Below are 22226 nucleotides of genomic sequence, written 5' to 3'. Positions count from 1 at the left end.
TTAGACCCTGGGTCATGAGCAGTGTTTCTTTGTGGTTGCCCTTGGACAGCACTGTAGCAAATGGACTTGAAATCTCCCCGGCTGTGTAAGCATTGGCAAAATGGCCATAATAGCTGTATATACTACTGGGAGGGATGGTATGTGGATTAAATGAAGGAATGCATGAGAAGCACTTAAATTATAGTAAAAGCTTAGTCCATGTGGGCTGCTGTTAGAGCCTAAAGTTCCTCTATTCTCTGTTTAAAAAGACATCAACTGGCTCCTTCTGCCAGCATGACCGGATTTTCTTCTCCCTAACTTGTCATTCAAAGCCTTTTCAAGTTGCCAGTTCAGTTCAGTCGCTCAGTTGTGTCCAACTCTTTGCAACCCCATGGACCGTAGCACGCCAGACTTCCCTGCCCATCACCAACTCTCAGAGTTTGCTCAAGCTCATGTCCATCGAGTCAGTGATGCCATCCAACCATCTCATCCTCTGTTGTCCCCTTCTCCTCCTGACTTCAATCTTCCCCAGCATCAGGGTCTTTTCCAATGAGTCAGTTCTTCACATCATGTCTCCAAAGTATTGGAGCTTCAGCTTCAGCGTCAGTCCTTCCAATGAATATTCAAGACTGATTCCCTTTAAGATGGTCTGGTTTGATCTCCTTGCAGTCCAGGGGACTCTCAAGAGTCTTCTCTAACACCACAGTTCAAAAGCATCAGTTCTTTGGTGCTCAGCTTTCTTTATGGATCAACTCTCACATCCATACGTGACTACTGGAAAAAGCATAGCTTTGACTACATGTGCCTTTGATAAGCCACATTTATTCATATACCATCCCTGATTTTCTCACTTCTTATCCACGCTATTCCCTTTGTGAGTCCTGCTTGTCTTATCTTTGTCAGTTTGAATTCTGCCATTCATTCACATCCATGGTGAATCACCATACATCTCAGAAGCATCCCTAATTGATTTCTGAATCCCCTTCCTTTGAATTCCTTCATCTGGTGATTGCATGCATTGCTCATTATTTTTTGTCAGATTTGGGTTATATTATTGGCTTTCTGAGAGCCAGGTCTAGATTTTGGACTTCTTTGTATTTCAGACAACAGTCTGCATATTCCATGGCAAGTAATACAGCTTACCAGGCAGAATGGGGTATGAATCCCAATTTATTTTAATATTTAGAGGGCATGTGATTTCCAACAAATCACTTAATCTTTGTGAGCTTCAGTTTGCTCAACTATAAAATGGAAATATCAATGTCTTGCAGGATCTATATGGAGAATAGAGATGATACATGGGGCACTCATCTGGCATAGGAAGGGTGATTAATAAATGGAAGACGTTATTATTATTATCATTATCATTAATCCAGTGAATCATGTTTTATGCATTCAGTGTACCATGACGTCCTGGTACTGAATATTTTGTCTTCTCTACAGTTATACAGCTCTGCTGAATTTGGGAGAAGGTGGCAGCTTATCCAGGAAGCGGTTGTTCCAAACAGATTCTACTGGTAAGTCTCACTCTGTTAACTAGCAAATGGAGATATCACCCGGGAAAATGAACGTTGGAATCTTCCCACCCAGAGCTGTCGCATGACGTCTGTCCTTATTGGGATATACCCACATTCTGTAGGGCAGAAGGGGACATTGGAGTGGTAAACACGGCAAGGGATTGTTAAAGCAGTATCATAAATTACTTTTAAAAAATAAGATCAATGGCAGCAAGAGCGATGAAAATGTTGTTTTGTTATATTTTGATGAAACTGTAAGACAGACACTTTAAAACATTTTAATAGTGATTTTTTATTACTAAAAGCATTATACACATATATAATACATGTTCAAATTAAAGACTTTCAGTGTAAATAACTAGATCTTAATTAGTCTAAAAGCAGATCATCTTCCGATTCCTGATTTCGACTCTTTTTAGTATTCTTTTCATCATATGGTACGCAACCAATGTTTCTAGTTTCTCACTTCTCCTTCCATAAACATTCTATGAATACCTAAGCATGTGCAAATACAAAACATTCTAGTTAATGTTGATATTACTTATCAATCCCTTTTGAATTTACAGCCTAAACCATATAAAAGATGCGATTCTGTCTTACCCTAATTTATCTAACCTGCCTATGGAATAGACATCTAGGTTACTTCCAGATTTCTGCTGGTATTAACAGTGGTCTGTGGAACTAGCTCAAGCAAGAGTTTAAATATTCTTTGTTCACGTCATTGAGAATTACTGGGGCAATGACCTTTTAGAAGCTAGTGAGTTTCCTACAACCAGGACAGTGAAAGTTGCCTCCCTTTTATTCCTCTTAAAATCACACTATCTTTCATCAGCCTTCCAACTTCCATGTACCTAATAGCTTCCCTCACCACTCCAATTCTCTCACTTCAAAGAGGAATGCATTTTTATTTTTCTCATTCTCAAACACAGCCCTAAGACTCCTGTGGGAGGTGAAAGCCAGAGAACAGATAAATCTCTTAACACTAGTGAAACTGCCTGAAAAAGTGAAAGACAAGTCATTTGCAAACAAACTGGCTCAAAGATAACACAAAGAGACTTCTGTACAGAAAGATACCTTTTCTCCCATCACAGAGACGTTGATAACTAAATAGGGTTTCTGTTGCATAGAAGTCACCCACCTCTTCACTGCTGCTTCCACTCAGGAATGACTGAAGCTTTGTTTTTGGCATCTAAATCGGCTTCTCCCTTCTCTGGGAAAACAGTTCTAACTGTCACTGAATCTCCCTTTTCTGATTAGCATTTTGTATCTCCATGTACATCTCCTTATAAATTATAAAGTCACTTTTTTGGAAAGAGGGTCCATGGGTTTTGTTTATTTTCATTTCCTCCTTTATATTGGGTGTTATATGTTCATAGAATAAATAAATAATAATATGCACGGAATAAATAAAGACTAAAATAAATCAATGTGGTTCCCCTAAGTTAACCTGGAAATGGAGTCAATGCTTCACCAATGAGAAAGCATGAGAGACTGATCTTTAAGTCCTGCTTCCAAGTAACTGAAAACATTTGCATATGGACCAAGCAGTGGAAGGTAAAAACTTCATTAAAGTCTGGAGAGAAGTTTGTTCCAACTGACAGAAACAAAGAAAAACACTGATCAAAAAAAAAAAAAAAAGGAAAGTAAGATGAGAGAATTTCCCATGTCAAGTGGTGGTACATGGTACACAGTATTTTCCAGCTCACTGAGGGCTAATTTACACACATTTTGGGGATGAAAAACAATTCCATCATTGCTTTGGCTGGTAGTAATTGAAAACCCATTATTTCTTCTTGGAATGGGGATCTTCCCTTGGTGACCAAATGTTATTATATAAATATTGTTATACAAATTTTATTTATTATACAAATATTATACCAAGTCCTTGTAACCACATGTCATATCATTATCTTTATAAAAACATATATAAATTCTAATTAATCCGTCTGCTGGGTGAAATAAATGATACCCCTCCTCTGCCTTTGGGAATAGAGACCTCTTCTCCATTCAAGCTCTGACATTGTGATAGGCATTATTCAAACTTAAGCAATGTAATTCTCAGAGCAATTTTATGAAGTAAGCCTTGCATTATCATCCCTAACAGAAAAGGAATCTTTGGCATGGAGAGGTTAAATAATTTAGCCAAGGTCACCCAGCCAGAAAGCAGCAAAACCAGGATTAAGATTCAGGCAGAATGGCTTCAGAGCCCATAAGCTACTGAATCAATGGGCTCTGCCACTTCTTGGAACTCTTCTGGGCTGGAGCTATGAACTCTGGAAATCTGGCCTGTTTTAGGCAGATGAGTAGAAAACCCAAGGCTCTTTTGGCCACCATGCCTGTGTGTGTATCCCTCCAACTGGGCTTGGAAAATGGGCCCTCTGGACTTTCCAGAGAAAGCATGAGACCTTGTAAATTGCACAGTGCACATGACTGTTGATGAAATATATTGGTCTCTGGCTACATGGTCTGTATTTTCTGACTCTGAGGATCTTCCTATGGCTTGCAGAAAGGTGTCAGTCGAAGCAATATTTGTTAGACTCTTGGAAATCAGTTTTTTTTTTTTTTAATTATATGAGAACTATTGGGCTATCTAGGATTATTCAGCAAGCTTAATTGAAAGAAGCTCTCTTTAATCATTTCTGCTTAAAGCCTGGCTGTGGGAGTGTAGAGGGGACTGAGGGGAACTTTTATAGTGCTGAACTTATATGTGACACTGGATAATAACATAGCATTTCCCATGGAGAAAAATGAAGATGAATTCATATCTTTTCCTCGTCACCTAGTGCACTTAAGGCATATCTTTATTTTTGGTGGCAATAGTACTCCTACCCCTGGAAGTAGTCAGTGGTAATTGCAAAGCAGTTTTGGAATGTAAGAACTTATCCTTATGTTTATGGTGATTGTTCGTAGCACCATCATACTGACATACATATGAACTTTCTTCCGAGGAGTTTAAATTGCTTCCACAATTGATTTGCATGTTTAGGGCATCTTATAAAATGTATCTTAGCACAATACTGCCTTAAATAGAATAGGTATATTTTTATTCAACTAACTGTTATAACGGTTTTGTTCTTTACTATATCAGAAATCAATTATACTGGGAGGCTATACAGCTGGGAATTTAAGGGGCTCAGAGATACTGAGGTATGAGTTCTAGCTTTGCCATTTACTAAGTAAGGAGTCATGAGTAAGTTTAATTCTGCATGCCCCTTTTTTTTCCCTCTGTAAAAAGATAATTAATACCTACTTAGTTAAATGAGATGTTTCTTGTGATTGGTTATATGCCTGACACCTAAGAACTGTACTGAGTCCCTGCTGGCTTACAGTAATATTAACTGATTTTTTACATCTCTTAGTTGTGTTTTTCCCCCAAGTTGGCTTCATTCTCAAGTTAGATTTCACCATTTATTATAGCAATGATGGACATCATCAAATTTAGTCTTACAGTCTGACAGTTTGGAAACTCCATCAAACCGGTCTGCCTCTTTCCTCACATTTCCAGGGATTGAATCCAAGTAGTCTGGCTTGGATCAGAGCTATATAAGATGGTTCATTACTAATGTAGGTCAGACACATATCTTTTCTGGGAATTGAAATAGGAGGTGGTATAGAGTCTCAGTCAAACTACATAGCTCAAGGATGGAGGAGAGAAGATTCCTAAAAAGGAAGAAAAAAAGATTCCGTTATCATAAAATAAAAAGATAGATTTTCATTAGGGAGAAAATAAGATGGGAGAGCTAGGTGTCAGTAAGATAATGTTCCAGAATAGGGGTATGTAATTGTTAAGTAACTACAGTCGTCCAGGTACGTGATTTTGTTGTTATTCAGTTATTAAGTCATGTCCAACTCTTTGTAACCCCATGGACTGCAGCATGCCAAACTTCCCTGTCCTTCACTATCTTCTAGAGTTTGCTCTGATTCATGTCCGTTGAGTTGGTGATGCTATCTAACCATTTCCTCCTCTGCTGCCCTCTTGTTTTGTCTTCAGTCTTTCCCGGCATCATGGTCTTTCCCAATGAATCATCTCCTTGCATCAGGTGACCAGAGTATTGGAGCTTCAGCATCAATCTTTCCAATGAATACTCATGGTTGATTTCCTTTAGGATTGAGTGGTTTGATCTCCTTTCAGTCCAAGGGACTCCCAAGAGTCTTCTGCAGTACCACAATTTGAAAGCATCAGTTCTTCTGCACTCAGCTTTTTTATGGTCCAACTCTCAAAACCATACATGACTGCTGGAAAAATCATAGTTTTGACTATATGGACCTTTGTTGGCAAATCGATGTCTCTGCTTTTTAATACGCTCTGTATTTCAAGGAGCAAGCATCTTTTAATTTTCATGGCTATAGTCACCATCTTCAGTAATTTTGGAGCCCAGGAAAATAAAATCTGTCATTGCTTCCACTTTTACCCATCTATTGGCCATAAAGTGATGGGACTGGATGCCATGATCTTAGCTTTTTGAATGTTGAGTTTTAAGCCAGCTTTTTTACTCTCCTCTGTGAAAGAGGGTGAACCTCATCAAGAGTCTCTTTAGTTCCTTTTCATTTTCTGCCATTAGAGTAGTATCATCTGTATCGCTGAGGTTGTTGATATTTCTCCTGGCAATCTTGTTTCCAGCTTTTGATTCGTCCAGCGGACATTTCACATAATGTACTCCCTTATAAGTTAAATAAACAAGGTCACAATACAGGATCGTACTCCTTTCCCAATTTTGACCCAGTCCATTGTTTCATTTAAGGTTCTAACCATTGCTTCTTGACCTGCAAACAGGTTTCTCAGGAGACAGGTAAGGTAGTCTGGTATTCCCATCTCTTTAAGAATTTTCCACAGTTCATTGTGATCCACATAGTCAGAGGCATTAGCATAGTTAATGAAAAAGTGAAAGTCGCCTAGTCGTGTCCCACTCTTTGTGACCCCATGGACTGTACAGTCCATGGAGTTTTCCAGGCCAGAATAGTGGAGTGGGTAGCCTTTCCCTTCTCCAGGGGATCTTCCCAACAGAGGGATCGAACCCAGATTTCCCGTAGTACAGGCTTTACCAGCTGAGCCACAAGGGAAGCCCAGTGAAGCAGAAGTAGATGTTTTTCTGGAATTCCCTTGCTTTCTCTGCTAATTTGATCTCTGATTCCTCTGTCTTTTCTTTCTTTTTCTTTTTTTTTTAAATTAATTAATTTATTTTAATTGGAGAATAGCTGCTTTCGAATATTGTGATGGGTTTTGCTATACAACAGCATGAATCAGCCATAGGTATACATGTGTCCCCCTAATCCTGAACCCCCCGCCCCCTTCCCTCCCCATCCCATACCTCCTGGTGTCACAGAGCACCAGCCCTGGAAGCCCTGCTTCATGCATTGAACTTGCACTGGTTGTACTAGGTCTTACCTCTGGAAGGTCTCAGTTCACATACTGCTGTAGCCTAGCTTGAAGGCACATGATAAGTCACACCATTTGATCCTCACAACAAGATTGTGGGGTAGGGATTTTTATTCCCTTGTTGATGAAATAGAAAAATGATATAGTTTATGTAACATAACATGTAGTATACCAAATTTTGAAACTTGGTCTATCTAGATCCATGACGCTTGCTTGCAACAGTAAAGATCAGCCCAAAATTCAAGAGTTATGTGTATGCTCAGTCATTTCATTTGTGTCTGATTCTTTGTGAACCCCTTGTATCCCTCCAGAATAATTGTTAGTTTAACAGTTCAATGGGACTTCCCTGGTGGTTCAGATGGTAAAGACTCTGCCTGTAACACAGACAACCCAGGTTCGATCCCTGGGTGGGGAAGATCCCCTGGAGAAGGAAATGGCTACTCACTCCATTATTCTTCCTTGGAGAATCCCATGGACAGAGGAGCCTGGGGGGCTACAGTCCATGGGGTCCCAGAATCGGACACAACTGAATGACTAACACACAAACACACACTTTCTAACAATTTAATAGATAAAAACCAAAGTATTGCATTTAATACTGAAGAAGACTGTGGAAAGGAGAACCAGTGGTGCCCACATGCCTTGCATAAGTGAAGCTTCTGTCAGAAACCAAGTTTACTATTTAAGAAGTTGATGAATATGGTTTGTTGGAATTTGATTCAAATTTAGGATAAAGGAATGGAAGGTAGTTTTCATTATAAACCACTCAGCAATCTATTGGGCTTCCCTGTTAGTAAATTGGTAAAGAATCTGCCTGCAATGCAGGAGATCTGGGGTTCGATCCCTAAGTCAGGAAGATGCCCTGGAGAAGGAAATGACAACCCACTCCAGTGTTCTTGTCTGGAGAATCCCATAGACAGAGGAGCCTGGCAGGCTACAGTCCATGGGATCACAAGAGTCAGACACAACTTAGTGACTGAACCAGTATAGCAATCTATTATCTATGCAAAAGACAAGGCAGTCTTAGAGCTGTTTCACTTAATTTAAAATAGGCTCGAGCATACCACCTCATTCAAGCAACATATTGATTATGTTGTTCTGACATACAGGGGGCTGGCCGGAAACAGAGACAGCTAAATGGCGGATTACATATTTTTTTTGTAACTAATTCACACATGAAAATTAAGAGTCGGCTTGACAGTAAACCTTCTGTTATTCTAGAATGCCATCCTTGTTTCAGTGATGTCCCTCAGGGGGTGTATGCCAGCTGTATCGTAGCAGAGGGATCCAGGAATATTTCTGGCTCCATTTTCAGTGTGTTTGAGCAAGTTTGTACATTCTCATTTGTCCCTATGGTTCAATGTCAGTCAGTATCAGTGACTTCCCATCCCACGTCTTTGGCAACAAGTCTCATTTCTTGAGCACTTACCGTATGCCAACCTCTGTGCTGAGTGCTTTGCGTATGTTGTTTTAAACAATCCCCAGAACAATGATGTGAAGTGATTTATTGATCAAAACTTCTTCAAAATATGTAATAGAAAAAGGAAACCTGTTTTAAGGGGGGAAAAAAGCAATATTGGCTCATGGATCTGAAAAGTAAGGTCTAACTTTTTCTAGACTCTACCTGATGCGGGGGCTCATTGCAATCATCAGTGTTCTCTTTCTGTTTGCTTGCTTCCAAAGGCATTCGATTTTTATTGGCATATGATTGGTTTACAGTGTTATGCAAGTTTTAGGTGTGGCAAAGTGATTCAGTTACACATGAGGTCATCAGCTCCTACCCAGGGTCCTTTCATCTAACCTCAGGCATAAGAGGCGGGTCCATAAACTTTCATTAATATATCTGGCTACCATCAGAAAACACTGCAGGACTTAAATAGTTTTCCTCTCTGATTCTGACTCATATCACTCCTACTCATCATCTAGTCTTTGTTGAATATTGCTGCCAAGCCTATTTCAGCATTTTATTTTGCCTTGTTTGACAGTTTGTTTTATATTCACCAGGTTACCATGTCACCATGACCCTACCTCTTCCTCCTTCAGATGTGCTGGCATTCAACCCAGCATCTCTAAGACCTCTAAGCCACTCTCACAAAAAGGACTTGAACGGGATAAAGCATGAGATAACTAACTCTTTTGTGTTTCCTCAGATGGATTTAATGGATTCAATAATAAAAGAACTCTCTCTACTTTTCCTTTCCCAGGTTTTGCAAATTGGAAATAGGGTAAAATCTAATGCTGTTACAAAAAAAAAAAAAAAAAACCACACATTTATATATACACATATATATGTATATGAAGTGAAACTCTATGTTATCAAAATAACTAGAAGATATAATATGACTTTTTATAACATTAGATTAGATAGAGTTACGGCTATTTTTTGAAGATGCTCTGCTGTAGTCTCCACTCACATCTGTGAAGCCAGTCATTTTCTGTAGAGAATAACACCATCACTCGCTTTCTGTTTTATGTGGGCCAGTAGTGCGACATCCCACCATTCAAAATCAGCTTTTTCTATAGGCTTCCATATTTCTGTATTCCCTGTATCCTAGCCTTAGCACCTTAGAGTCATATTCAACTCTGCCGTTGTACTCACCTCCTCTTAAATCTTTGGGTTTCCAAGTCCCACAGGTTGTACCTCCAGGAAGTTTTACCTGCCAGCTGCTCTTCCATTCTCCCTAACATTATACTGACTCAGCACCACCTTCCCTCCCACTAGGAACAGTAAAAAAGCCTCTCCATCCATCTCCTCCTATCACACTACTGCCTCAGGAACCATGTACGCATTTCCCTGGTCAAGTATTTGTCTTATTTCTCATGGCTTAAAGCATAACATTAAGAAGAATAAGAATGTAACCTGGTTCTTACAAACCTGAGCTCAAATATACATTTTTCTGGCGCTTCTGCCATGCTCCCAATTCTGTGTGCCAAAATCTTAAAGGCTAAGTAAGTAATTCTAAGCACTGGTTAGTCTCTGTACCAATCTATACCTCTTATGTCTATGGTTTTAAACATATTCCTACCTGGGGATAAACTGTCCTTTTGTTTGTTTGTTTTTGCAGTGATTCATTTTTAATACCTACTATGTGTCAGGATATTTTTTTCTTTGAATATAAAGGTAATATGTGAGGGTCTTTATCATTATTAGGATCACACTGTTGGACTCTTATGTCCTTTTACTGATGACTGCCTCTACTATGTAGCCTTCTTTGGTTCTGGCTTCTTACTTTTTTAGGCAGGAAGAATCTCTTCCTTTGAATTTAAATGTGATCATGTCACAAATAAAATGTAACACATCATAGTGTTGGTCGTATAACAGGTCTGTTTGTAGGATTCGTAGAAAGAACACAGTAGTAATAGTCACTCAGTTGTGTCCAACTCTTTTGCAACCCCATGGACTGTAGCTCACTAGGCTTCTCTGACCATGGAATTCTCCAGGCAAAAATGCTGGAGTGGGTATCTACTCCCTTCTCCAGGGGATCTTCCCAACCCAGGGATCGAAACTGGATCTCCTGCATTGCAGGCGGGTTCTTTACCATCCGAACCAACAGGGAAGCCCTACAGCCATCATATGCAGCTTCTAATCTGAGCTTCACTATCTACTACCTGGGCGATCCTGAAAAACTGCTTCACCTGCCAGAGCTTACTTTCCTTCTTCCATATCTTATTTTGGGAATCAAAAATAGCATATTATGTTATTCTTAAGTAACTTAGCACTTAGTATATTCTTTGTATCTATCTTTTTGTTTCATTTGTTTCTCCTGCTAAAAAATAAGTTCCTTAAGGATCAACACTGTCTTTAACATATTTCTATCTTGTGTGCAAAAATAGATGGATATCATAAATCTTAGTGTGCACACACACATACATACCACACACACACACACACACAAAGGCACACAAGGTAGTGAAATTCATCGACTATACATATACCTGTATATGTACAAACATAAACCTTTAGATTGAAACACATCTTGAATGGGCGTTATTTATCAGGAAATCATAATAGATAACCTGTTTTTCCTTCCAGTCTGAAAAGGTTAGATTTCTAAGCCATTGAAGCCATCAAAGTATATATTGAAGGAGGGAGAAGGGGAATTCTGGATTAGTAAAAGGAACAGTTTTCTCTGCAGTAGGTTATTTATTAACTCAACAGGCTGTCTTAAGGAGTCATGAGATCCATGTTAGCAGAGGAATTTAAGCAAAAACAAAATGGCTGCCTCCTAGACTGCTCTCACAGAGAGCTCTGCCAAAGAGTGTCGAGAGATCCTCTACATACTTCAGAATATGGAATTCAGACGAAGAAACCCTTCTTTCTTTGAAGTATGGACTTAATTCTCTCTTCTTTTGTACTCCTCATCGTCCCAGGCCGTCTCTTCTGTTCTGAGCCTCTGAGATGAACCATGTGTGTGGCTTGGGTAAGAGCAGAGAGAAGCAGCAGAAAATCATGCCCAAGATCACATACCAGGAGCTGCAGTGGGGCATTTCTGGTACCTGTACTAGGCATGCTGGATAAGAGGATTTTCATTATCCTTGAGAGGGTTGCTGTTTAATCTTTTTTTTTCCTGTTAATGAGCTCCACTTCAGTGCTATTTCCCTATCCACTTGCACCTTCCTCCACTTCTTAATCTCTTCCTATGATTAGCAGGTTTTCCCTACAAATTAAGTTAAATTTCCCCTGCTACACTCTGAGCCCATCACTTTTCTCATGACCTTCATTCACTAATGGCCATCATTGATTCCTGTCCTCCTTATCTTGATGACTTCTTGTCTCCAAGGACTGCAGCTCCTCCATCACTGAGCAGCTGAGAGTCAGTCATTTCTCTAGATTCCCTCTGAGAACTCTTATGATGGCAGAGTACAAGAGATGGCAGTGAAAGGCCAAAAGAAAGGGTAACAATCCTCATAATTATGACTTCCTAATTTAGACTAATAAAAAAAAAAAAAAACTGACTAAGCTCTGGTGATTAGGCCTCACTTAGTCTTCAAGTTCAAGAGCCTCTGGATGTGTCCAGTGTCTCCATATGTAGTTTCTATTGCTCAGTCACTGTCCACCTTTGTATGTTCTCTTTTGTCAGTGAGAAGTGGTGTTTGGTATTTCAGAGTAAGGGCTCTGGAGTCAGGATGCTTTTGTTAGAATCCTATTATCAAGGGTGTCACGATGAGCTGTTTAACTTCTTTAAGCCTTGTCATCCTCATCTGTATAATGGTTATCATAATAATGGCCTCCTCATATATTTGTTGTCAGGATTAAAATGAGATTCAATGTTAAAGTCTAAACACATGATGCATGATGAATAAATATTAACTATTATTTAAAAGAGGAATAGAGACAAGTTGGGTATTAATGAGTTTCTGAAATGTGGCCATCTCATTTTGATATTCAGTTTAATCCTCTATGGTTTCAATGGGCATTTTTAATGTGTGTGTGTGTTTTACACTTTTGTTGTGCCAGAATTTGGAACAAATGGATCGAAAAGCAGCTTATAATTTTGTGGCTTCTCGAATATTTGAAAACTCTTATTTATCCAGTTCATTTAATTTACATCAGTTGAGTCATTTTCAGAACTAACACCTGTCCGTGAAGATAGAGGATACAGCCCCTGCCCCCTGGGGGGGCCTGCAGCTGATGGGGTGGGGTTGTGAAGGGAAGACCCTACAGACGTCTGTGGAAGGATATTGCCCTTCCATAGCTGCCCCTCTGTGAGTGGCAGCCAAGCATCTGACTTGGAACCCAAGGTCACGAGGCTGTCAGTCTGAAAAAAAAAAGCTGTGCATGTAACTGGAAAGGGAAGAGCAAGGGAAAGCAAGATAGAACCTACCAGTCCTTCTGCACTACCTCCCATCACTCTAGCCAAAAGGACCTTCAGAGTAAAGTGGCCGCTGCTTCTCTCCTGTGTTGCTAATCTCACACATGTTTCCTTTCAGTCAGTTCTAACTAGAAGCCATACAGAGACTCTGGAAAATATACTTGCAGCTTTGCCAAGTTGATCCAGTGCAAAATCACCACAGTATACCCATTGAAAACATGGCTCCTGTTCACATCATTAACCATATGTAACTTCCAAATGAAAAGAGCAACATTACACCTCTGTCTAGCATGAGAGGCCACTCCCCTTCATGTAACTTAAAACATGATAAATATCTTCCTAAAAATGTAAAACAGCCATTGCCCATGTCATAGTGTCTATCTTTGGGTGATATTCCTTCTCTAGTGAACCATAGTTCCCCATTCTTTATTCTGTAGTTAAAAACTGACATATAATGTAAGCCACTAATAATATATTTCATGTTGAAACAGAGAAATGGGAAAGAGAAAAGAGAAGGATTCACAAACACACATGCACAAAGATATTCACATTAAATTAGATGAGGGTGGGTCTCTAGGGCATGGTTCCTAAGGAAAGGAATTTATCTGTTAATAGACCAATGGTGACGAGAAATCCCAGTAGAAATCCTACCGAGAAGTTAGGATAGTGAAGTACCCAGAACAGTCCCTCGTGTATCCATGTAACTTCAAATCTAAAATTTATGGAATGAAGATGCACCCTCATTTTGTATATCTGTCAAAATAATTCTTCTCATTAAACTTTATCATTTCAATAATTATACCTACTGATTTAAGAGATGTTAAAATAAAAAAAAAATGAGCATTTTGGAATTGATGAAATGAATGAACAGTAAATATTTGTTGAATGAGTGAAAGATGAAGAATGGGTGTTGGAGATGGAATAACTGTAGGTATTTATTTTCCAAATCAAAGTGTAGATGAGTGAGTGAGTGAAAGTCTCTCAGTCGTGTCCGACTCTTTGCAGCCCCATGGACTGTACAGTCCATGGAATTCTCCAGCGCAGAATACTGGAGTGGGTAGCTTTTCCCTTCTCAAGGGGACCTTCCTAACCCAGGGATCAAACCCAGGTCTCCTGCATTGCAGGTGGATTCTTTACCAGCTGAGCCACAAAGGAAGCACAAGATTACTGGAGTGGGTAGGGTTGTCTAAATAGAAAATTAATGAGATATGAAATGATGAATTCTAGACAGGAGGGTAGTCAAATGACCCAAAACCTGGCTCATTTGCCTAGGTAGGAATGAAACTCAGAATGACCCAAGGAAGATCATAAAAGCAGCTGTAAGACTGGTGAATCCTTGCAGATGACTAGCCCTGATATGTATATGCATCAGAATTTCAGGATTCTTCGAAAACGTAAGGCTCATAACATCTTATTTCTGATTCGCAGGAATCCCTTCTATAAAATTTTAAGTTAAGTGGCTGAAAACAGCCTTTTGTATTGAGAATGGAACTTTGTCTATCAGGATCTATCTTTCTTTAAAAACAATAAGTAGAGTAAATAGACTAGTCCCACCATTTTTTATTGTTGGCTCTGGCACTTAAAACATCAACACCTCTAAACAGAGTGAGCCCATAATTTAGAGAAAGCTATCAAGGTTTTCAGGGGCATAGCAAGATGTGCCCTGGGGTGGGGGGAAAAACTTGCTGCAGCATTTATGAGATTTATGGTAAAGGGTTTTACATGAGGGCTGAAGTTTAAGGCAGATAAATCCCAGACGACAAATACCACCAATAATTGAATTACAAAACCATTATCATGTGCTGAACAGAGCAACTTTATGACTCTGTTGTGACAAGATGAAACTTGTTAGAATATTTATGTGCCTGGGATAGCTTCTGCACCACCAATCCAGAGAACAAGCTGGCTCTTCCATGTGCCTCCTATGAGCAGTTAGCCTTCCTGAGTAATTCAGTAGCCAAGGAAAACAAGGCACTTCAGAGAGAGGGCTCCAAAACAGACATAGCCTACAACCATACATCACATCTGACCTTGAATTTCAACAGCTTCTGGGTCCAACACACTTCTGTTGTCAGCTGAAACTAGGCTCTTCCCATGGTAATCTGGCCAGTCATACAATAAATAAAGACTCTGGCTGTCTTCATTGTTTTCTACTTCTAAACAAATGAAGAGTAAAAACATCCCAGTTATAAGAACCATTTTTTTCTGATCTTAACATGTCTTTGAGAAATCATATACCTTCATCTTTTGTGATTGTTGAAATCTATGAATCAGACTCTTTGACAGTGGCAATGAAATGGTAGTTTTCCTTTTTTTATAGGATGAAGTAATGACAGGACCAATCCATTCCTCATGATGGCTATGACTTAGTTAAAACAGATTACGTTCCCGTTTATAGTTTTGCTATAACTGAGTATATCCTTATGAGATTTGGGTAGTTTTCTCCAATTTTTTTTTAATTTAGAAATAATTTTAGGATTGAAGAATTGCAAAGAATAAGAGCTCTTATATACCCTTCCCTATGGCTTATACCTCATATAACCATGTTGTGATATTCATAACTAGGAAATTAACATTGATTTAATACTATCAACTAAACTGGAGACTTTATTTGGATCTTTCCAGGTTTTCTACCAATGCCCTATTGTTTCCCCATCCAGAATCCAAATAATACTCCAACATTGCATTTACATGTCATTCCTTTTTCTGTTTCCTCAAATCTCCTGTCTTTCCTTGTCTTTGATAACCTGGACAGTTTTGAAGTATGCTAATCAGGTGTTTTGTAGAATGTTCCTCAAATTGGGTTAGTCTGATATTTTCTCATGATTATAGGTTTATATATTCTTGGGAAGAATATCCCAGAAATGGTGTGTGCTTCTCATGACATCACATCAAAGAGTGATACAAGTATCAATAATGTATGTTTTATTACCAAAGATGGTAACCTTGATCACTTGATTGAGGTGGTATCTGCCAGGTTTGTCCATTGCTGAGTTATTATTTTCTCTGTTCCAACATCTCTTTCTTAGCAGCAAGTCCCTGAGTCCAGTTCCCACTCCAGTGAAGGAGAATCTAGCTCTAACTCCTGGCAGAAGGAGTATCAAAAACTGGATGGACATATGTTAAAATTTCCATCATCATTAAGTCTTTTGAGAGGGATACTTTGAGGCTGTGCTTTTTACTCACTAATGTTAGGGTGCATCCGTCAACCTTGCCTGCAGCATTTACGACTGTGGTATTCTAATGGAAATTGTTCATATCTGTCAGGAACAGTTGTTCCATTTGACAATTTATTTAATGTATAGCACTATGTAATTGCTCAGCCAATGAACTGACCAAAAAAAAAGATAGTTAATAAGCCCAATTCTGGATTGTTTTTTATTCCTTCCTCACCTCAAGAATCTCTGTGCGCTGTTTCTGAGTCTGTGGCCAAATAATCCCTGTTAGGCATTAAGATGCCACCTGCTGATGCAAGACAAGATCTCTCTGCCTAATAAAGTCCTTCTTAAAGGAGAGTTTTAAAGTCTGACTTGGGATGAAGCAGTCAGAGGCGAATGCTTTTCCCCAGTGACATATTTGCTTTACTGACTGTGGAGGTGGGGACTCCCTTGGGAGTTCTGATCTCTCCTCTCTGTTCATTTGGGCATCCCACAGCATCTTTACCCTGAGGAGGGTGATTTGGGGGTACTACATGAGTGTGCACACACATACATGCACCTACACACACACTCTTACCTCTCCCTGTCTCTCTTCTATCCTGCCTGTGGAAAAAAATGCAGGCTTGCTGCTCCCCGAAAAAGAAAACAAACCTCAATAAAGTGTACTGACTCTGCTGTTCAAGAGTGATTTTAATTCCTAAGACAAAGAATGAAAAGAAAAGGAATATTTTTTCACGAGAAAGATCACTGGAGTGAGTCAAGACCCAGGTTAACAGTTTCAACCTGACACTGTCTGAATGGTGTGACCTTGGATGAGATATTTCCTCTCTTGAAACTTTGGTTTCTATAATTGTGACATGCAGTGTTTGGACTAGTTCATCTCTAACAGTCTTTTCATCTCTAAAGGTTTACTGTTGATAACAATGTTAGCTGTACATACTCTTTCTTTTACTCTTCACAACAGTCTTATCATTAGGTAGTATTATTATCAACCTTTCTACAGATGGTACATGAACTATAGAGAAATCAGGTTCCAATCTGATTGTGTATCATTTTTTAGCCATATGACCTCAGGCAAGTAGCTTTCAGGGCTAACACAGCCTTTCCTTATCTCACCATTATTTTTCCTGAAATTGTGTTGCATATGAAGTTTCTAGGCACACAATGTATATTCTTATCCAAGTTGTTGACAGTTGACAAACAGGACACCAGCAGTGGCACAGCCTTACAAACCCTATATGATATCCATCCTACACTTAACAAATGGACACTAGTCATTGATCAACAGCATTAGACAAGAGATTTTTTTTCCTAAGGTAGTTAAAGCCCCTTATAGTTCATATGTTTTTTTCTACACAACTTTTAAGAAATGGTATATTATATATAATATATACCTGATAATATATACCTGATATTGGAGAAGGCAATGGCACCCCACTCCAGTACTCTTGCCTGGAAAATCCCATGGTTGGAGGAGCCTGGTGGGCCACAGTCCATGGGGTCGCTAAGAGTTGGACAAGACTCAGCAACTTCCCTTTCACTTCTCACTTTCATGCATTGGAGAAGGAAATGGCAACCCAGTCCAGTGTTCTTGCCTGGAGAATCCCAGGGACGGGGGAGCCTGGTGGGCTGCCGTCTATGGGGCCGCACAGAGTTGGACATGGCTGAAGCAACTTAGCAGCAGCAGCAGCATATCTGATATATATTTATAGTTATTCACTCTCTCTCTTCTATGTTGAAATCTAAACATAAGGGCAGGGATTTTCCTCTGTTTTATTTGTTGCTAACCATCATCACCTAGAACTACCCCTGGCACATTATTGGCATTCAATAAATATTTGTTGAACTCATTCATTCATTAAAAATTTAATTAAGAATCTGCTCTCTGGCTTCCTGTGGAGGAAAGTGTTAAAGATTTAACATTTTAAATGTTAAGGATGCCCCAGGAATCCTCAGTCTATAGCAATGGTCTCCATGGTGAGTTACCTGTGACCCCACCCCAGTAATGGACAAGATGATTCATGGATGTGAGAAGAAAGTATTAGAATTTCTGACTTTTTGCTTTCTTCTATTTTGATTTCTATTTTCTGTATATTTTCTAAAGTGAATATGTAAATACCGTAGTGCATTTGCAATTCCACCTGAGCTATCTCAAATCCTAAAAGATGATGCTGTTAAAGTGTGGCACAAAATATGTCAGCAAAATTGGAAAACTGAGCAGTGGCCACAGGACTGGAAAATGTCACTTTTCATTTCAATCCCAAAGAAGGGCAATGCCAAGGAATATTCAAGCTCCCGTACAATTGTGCTCATTTCACATGCTAGCAAGGTAATGCTCAAAACCTTTCAGGCTAGGCTTCAGCAGTATGTACACTTCCAGATGTATAAGCTGGATTTAGAAAAGGCAGAGGAACCAAAAAATCAAATTGCCAACATCCATTGGATCACAGAAAAAGCAAGGGAATTCCAGAAAAAAAATGTACTTCTGCTTCATTGACTATACTACAGTCTTTGACTATGTGAATCACAACAAACTGGAAAATTTTTAAAGAGATGGGACTACCAGACCACCTTACTTATCTCCTGAGAAATCTGGTTGCAGATCAAGAAGCAGCAGTTAGAATATTATGTGGAACAACAGACTGGTTCAAAATTGCAAAAGCAGCACAACAAGGCAGAATATTGTCACCTTATTTATTTAACTTATATGCAAAATACATCATGAGAAATGCCCGGCTGGATGAATCAGACTGGAATCAAGATTGCTGGGAGAAATATCAACAACCTCAGATACACAGATGATACTACTCTTTTGGCAGAAGGTGAGGAGGAACTAAAGAGCCTCTTGATGAAGGTGAAAGAGGAGAATGAAAAAGCTTTCTTTGGACGCAACATTCAAAAAACTAAGACCATGGGATATGGCACCATCACTTCATAGCAAATAGAAGGGGAAGAAGTGTAAACAGTGACAAATTTTTTTTCTTGGGCTCCAAAATCACTGCAGATGGTGACTGCAGCCATGAAATTAAAAGACACTTGCTCCTTGGAAGAAAGCTATGATAAACCTAGACAGCATATTAAAAAGTAGAGACATCACTTTGCTGACAAAGTCTGTATAGTCAAAGCTATGGTTTCTCCAGCAGTCATGTATGAATGTGGGAGTTGGATAATAAAGAAGGCTAAGTACCAAAGAATTGATGCCTTTGAATTGTGGTGCTAGAGAAGACTCTTGAGAGTCCCTTGGACAGCAAGGGGATCAAACTAGTCAATCCTAAAGGAAATCAACCCTAAATTTTCATTGGAAAGACTGATGCTGAAGCTCTAATACTTGGCCACCTGATGTGAAGAGTTGACTCAGTGGAAAAAACCCTGATGCTGGGAAAGGTTGAAGGCAAAATGAGAAGAGTGTGGCAGAGGATGAGATGGTTGGATAGCATCACGGACTCTGTGGGCATGAATCTGAGCCAACTCTGGGAGACAGTGAAAGACAGGGAAGCCTGGCATGCTGTGGTCCACGTGATTGCAAGCAGTCAAACACAACTTAGCCAATGAATAACAACAACAACTCGTGCATTTCCACAACTTATTACTAGTAACTCCTATATTGGGTATGTGCTCTTTTTTCTTTTCTCTTGCTTGATGTGTTCAAACAAAAATTTGGATATTTCTGCCCTTGGAATTCTCTTATGGAACATAATTTCTCTGGGTCAGACTGTCTCCAGCAGCAAAATAATCAGGTTTCCATTCTTTTACACTTGTTTTCTGCCTCCTGGTCTGAAGTTCTTTGTCTGTAACAAATATGAAAATACAGGAGAATTGAAGTTCTCTCCTCTTCTTGTTTCCCATTAATACAGTCCCTTCAGTCCGAATCAGGACTTTTACACCTTCCTCCTCTCACTCTGAATTTACGGTCAGCACAAATACACACCTCCTAGTATCCCTGGCATTTTTTCCTCTTATCACAACCTTAGCCTTCCAAGCACTCTTTCTTAAGATGGCATACAAGTTGTAAGTGTCCTGAAATTTGAGAAAGATCCATGTATCCTGCTCATGCAAATAAATACCACTTATTTCCCCCATGTCCCTTTGTCATTTGCTCACATTAATTACATCCACCTTACTCTTCCTTTCCTGACTGTAGAAATTTTCTTGTTTTTTATTAATAGTATTGGTTTATTACTATTAATAATAATGCATAAATACATCTTCCATGTCATTGTTAAATAAACTACTGATAAGTATAATCATCCCTTTGACTATTTCCCAACGATTCTAAAAATTCCAGAGGTGACTTCCATTATGAATTTTGAATGTACATTTCCAGTAGCATTTGTTTTACTTTTATATGCATTTTGACTTTGAGGTAGTCGATAGGAGACAGATAAATTGGGCATTTTCATTTAATAGACTGCAATAAAATAGAGATCTCTCTCATTAATTTTGTGTTCTGGCATGGAACAGTCTCTAAGATACATCGTTGAGTAAAATTAACAAGTTGCTAAAAATACATAGGGTATGCTACCACTATAGTTTCAAAAGATAAGAACAAACCTGCCTTAAAAATGCTGTGTGCTCCTCTTTTACCTCCGTCCCACATTCTTTGATAATTTCAAGTATTTTCCTCTGTATCTCACTGGTACTGTCATTTCTGTTTCAAGATCAGGCTCGTGATCTGGTCATGCTCCCTGGTGTCTCTCTAGACTTTCTCCTTTGCATTCAGAAACAACAAAGACAAAGATGGGGAGGCACCATAAAAGTGGGGAAATAAGAAGGAGAGAGGAAATTCAACCAATGGAGTAGGAAGTAAAGTCATTATATTAGAAGATGGGAAAGTGGGAAAGAGGAGGGAAACTGTAGAAGAATGATTTGCCCAACCAGTTTAGAAGAACGGTTGATGTCTGCAGAGACCCGTGCTTACTTCTAAGCCCTTTCATTTCTCTTTCAACTTTCCATTTTCTTTCTACTGAGCACTTTGTATAACAAAACCTCACCTCCCACGACCCTCCTGAGCTTTATGTATTCCCTCATTCTGAGTCAGACATCCTATTCTTCACTTTACTCTCCTTTGTCTGTCTGTCTCTCTCCCCTGCATTTTGTTATAAATGTCATATAACCTAACAGTCAGACTTCTGATTTGGGGAGTAGGAATGACAAAATGCAGACTGTAATGAGCTGAAGAGTGTTGGCCATGCTGATCCTTTGTAGCCATTATGCATTTAACAAACTAACTAGCATTTTTATTTGTCTGCCTCTATTTATTTGTTATTTGTAGTAGCTACCATTGTTTCAGTAACTCTGGGAGTTGGTAATGGACAGGGAGGCCTGGCGTGCTGCGATTCATGGGGTCGCGAAGAGTCGGACACGACTGAGCGACTGAACTGGCTGACTGACCATTGTTTCTGGAAAACCAGTGTAACCATGTGGAGATCAGAAAAAAGCAAACAAGCATGTTTCTCAGGCTTACAGGAGAGGTTAAAATGCCACCTTTAAGATACTTTTTATTTTTTTCTAGCTCATTTCTCCCATAAGATGAGACCTCAGGCCCAGCTGCTTTGTTTAGGAGTGAAAACTATAGCTTTAACTAGGACTTTCCTGATGGCGTTTATCTCTGAGAGCCTAACTGTAGTGTTATGTGAAGAGGAAACCCTTGACTACAGAAGAGGAGACCAGAGGGCCCAGCCGCCAATACAGGCCAGCACTTTGCTGCTGCTCCCAGTAGTAGATGGGGCCACTTGCTTTGTTTATGGGAAGCCTGTGGGAACATGAATGCTTCTTCTAAAACAAAAAGGAGGAGGGCAGGTGTCTCTAACTCTCAGCATCTGTCTCTCTGCAGATCCCTCCCGACTCCTCCCTTGGCCGTTAGCTGCAAATCTGACTCTGAATAAATAAGTGCTATCCCATCATAGTGTTTATTTTTTAATACTTGCTCCGTGGTTATCTCCATCAGTATATTTTGTGGATCCACAACATTTATTGAGTAGTATATTAAGCTGGTATAAACTCAGACAAAATGCCAGGAGAATGATAAACTAGTGACATTTTTGGATTTCTCTGTAGAAAGTGTCTACAAAGGCTGCATTTAGCTGATTGTATTTCAGAAGGCTGATGTTTCACTGCTAACTTCACAGTGCACTATATCAGAGTGAGTGTTTTATTTGCATTCTTGACTATGATAGTCCTTAGGTTTTATTCCACACCGGCTCCTAAATGTGAGCACTGGCTTAAGATACTGGAAGCATAAATGCAGGAGTCTGGCTTGATCTTTTTTGTATCAATACAGCTGAGTCTACCATGTCCAGAGGGCTTCCACCTTCCTTGGGCAGAGACTACACATGGATAGATGGGAACACAAGTTATTTGGAGCCATTTATAAACTTATGTG

General features: G+C 39.4%; 1 protein-coding gene across 5 annotated transcripts in view; it reads left to right on the top strand.

Annotated features, from left to right (window-relative positions):
* SORCS1 (sortilin related VPS10 domain containing receptor 1) overlaps nt 1-22226 on the top strand; it is a 576630-nt gene that overhangs the window by 391835 nt on the left and 162569 nt on the right. For all 5 annotated transcript variants that reach the window (XM_059881921.1, XM_024985735.2, NM_001191207.2 and 2 more), the window contains 1 exon segment: nt 1423-1496. In XM_059881921.1, the coding sequence (XP_059737904.1) occupies nt 1423-1496 (74 nt within the window).

The sequence above is a fragment of the Bos taurus genome, chromosome 26 (assembly GCF_002263795.3).
Source record: "Bos taurus isolate L1 Dominette 01449 registration number 42190680 breed Hereford chromosome 26, ARS-UCD2.0, whole genome shotgun sequence".
Taxonomy (NCBI): domain Eukaryota; kingdom Metazoa; phylum Chordata; class Mammalia; order Artiodactyla; family Bovidae; genus Bos; species Bos taurus.
Note: the sequence above shows the minus strand (reverse complement) of the source record. Positions and strands in the feature narration are given on the sequence as shown.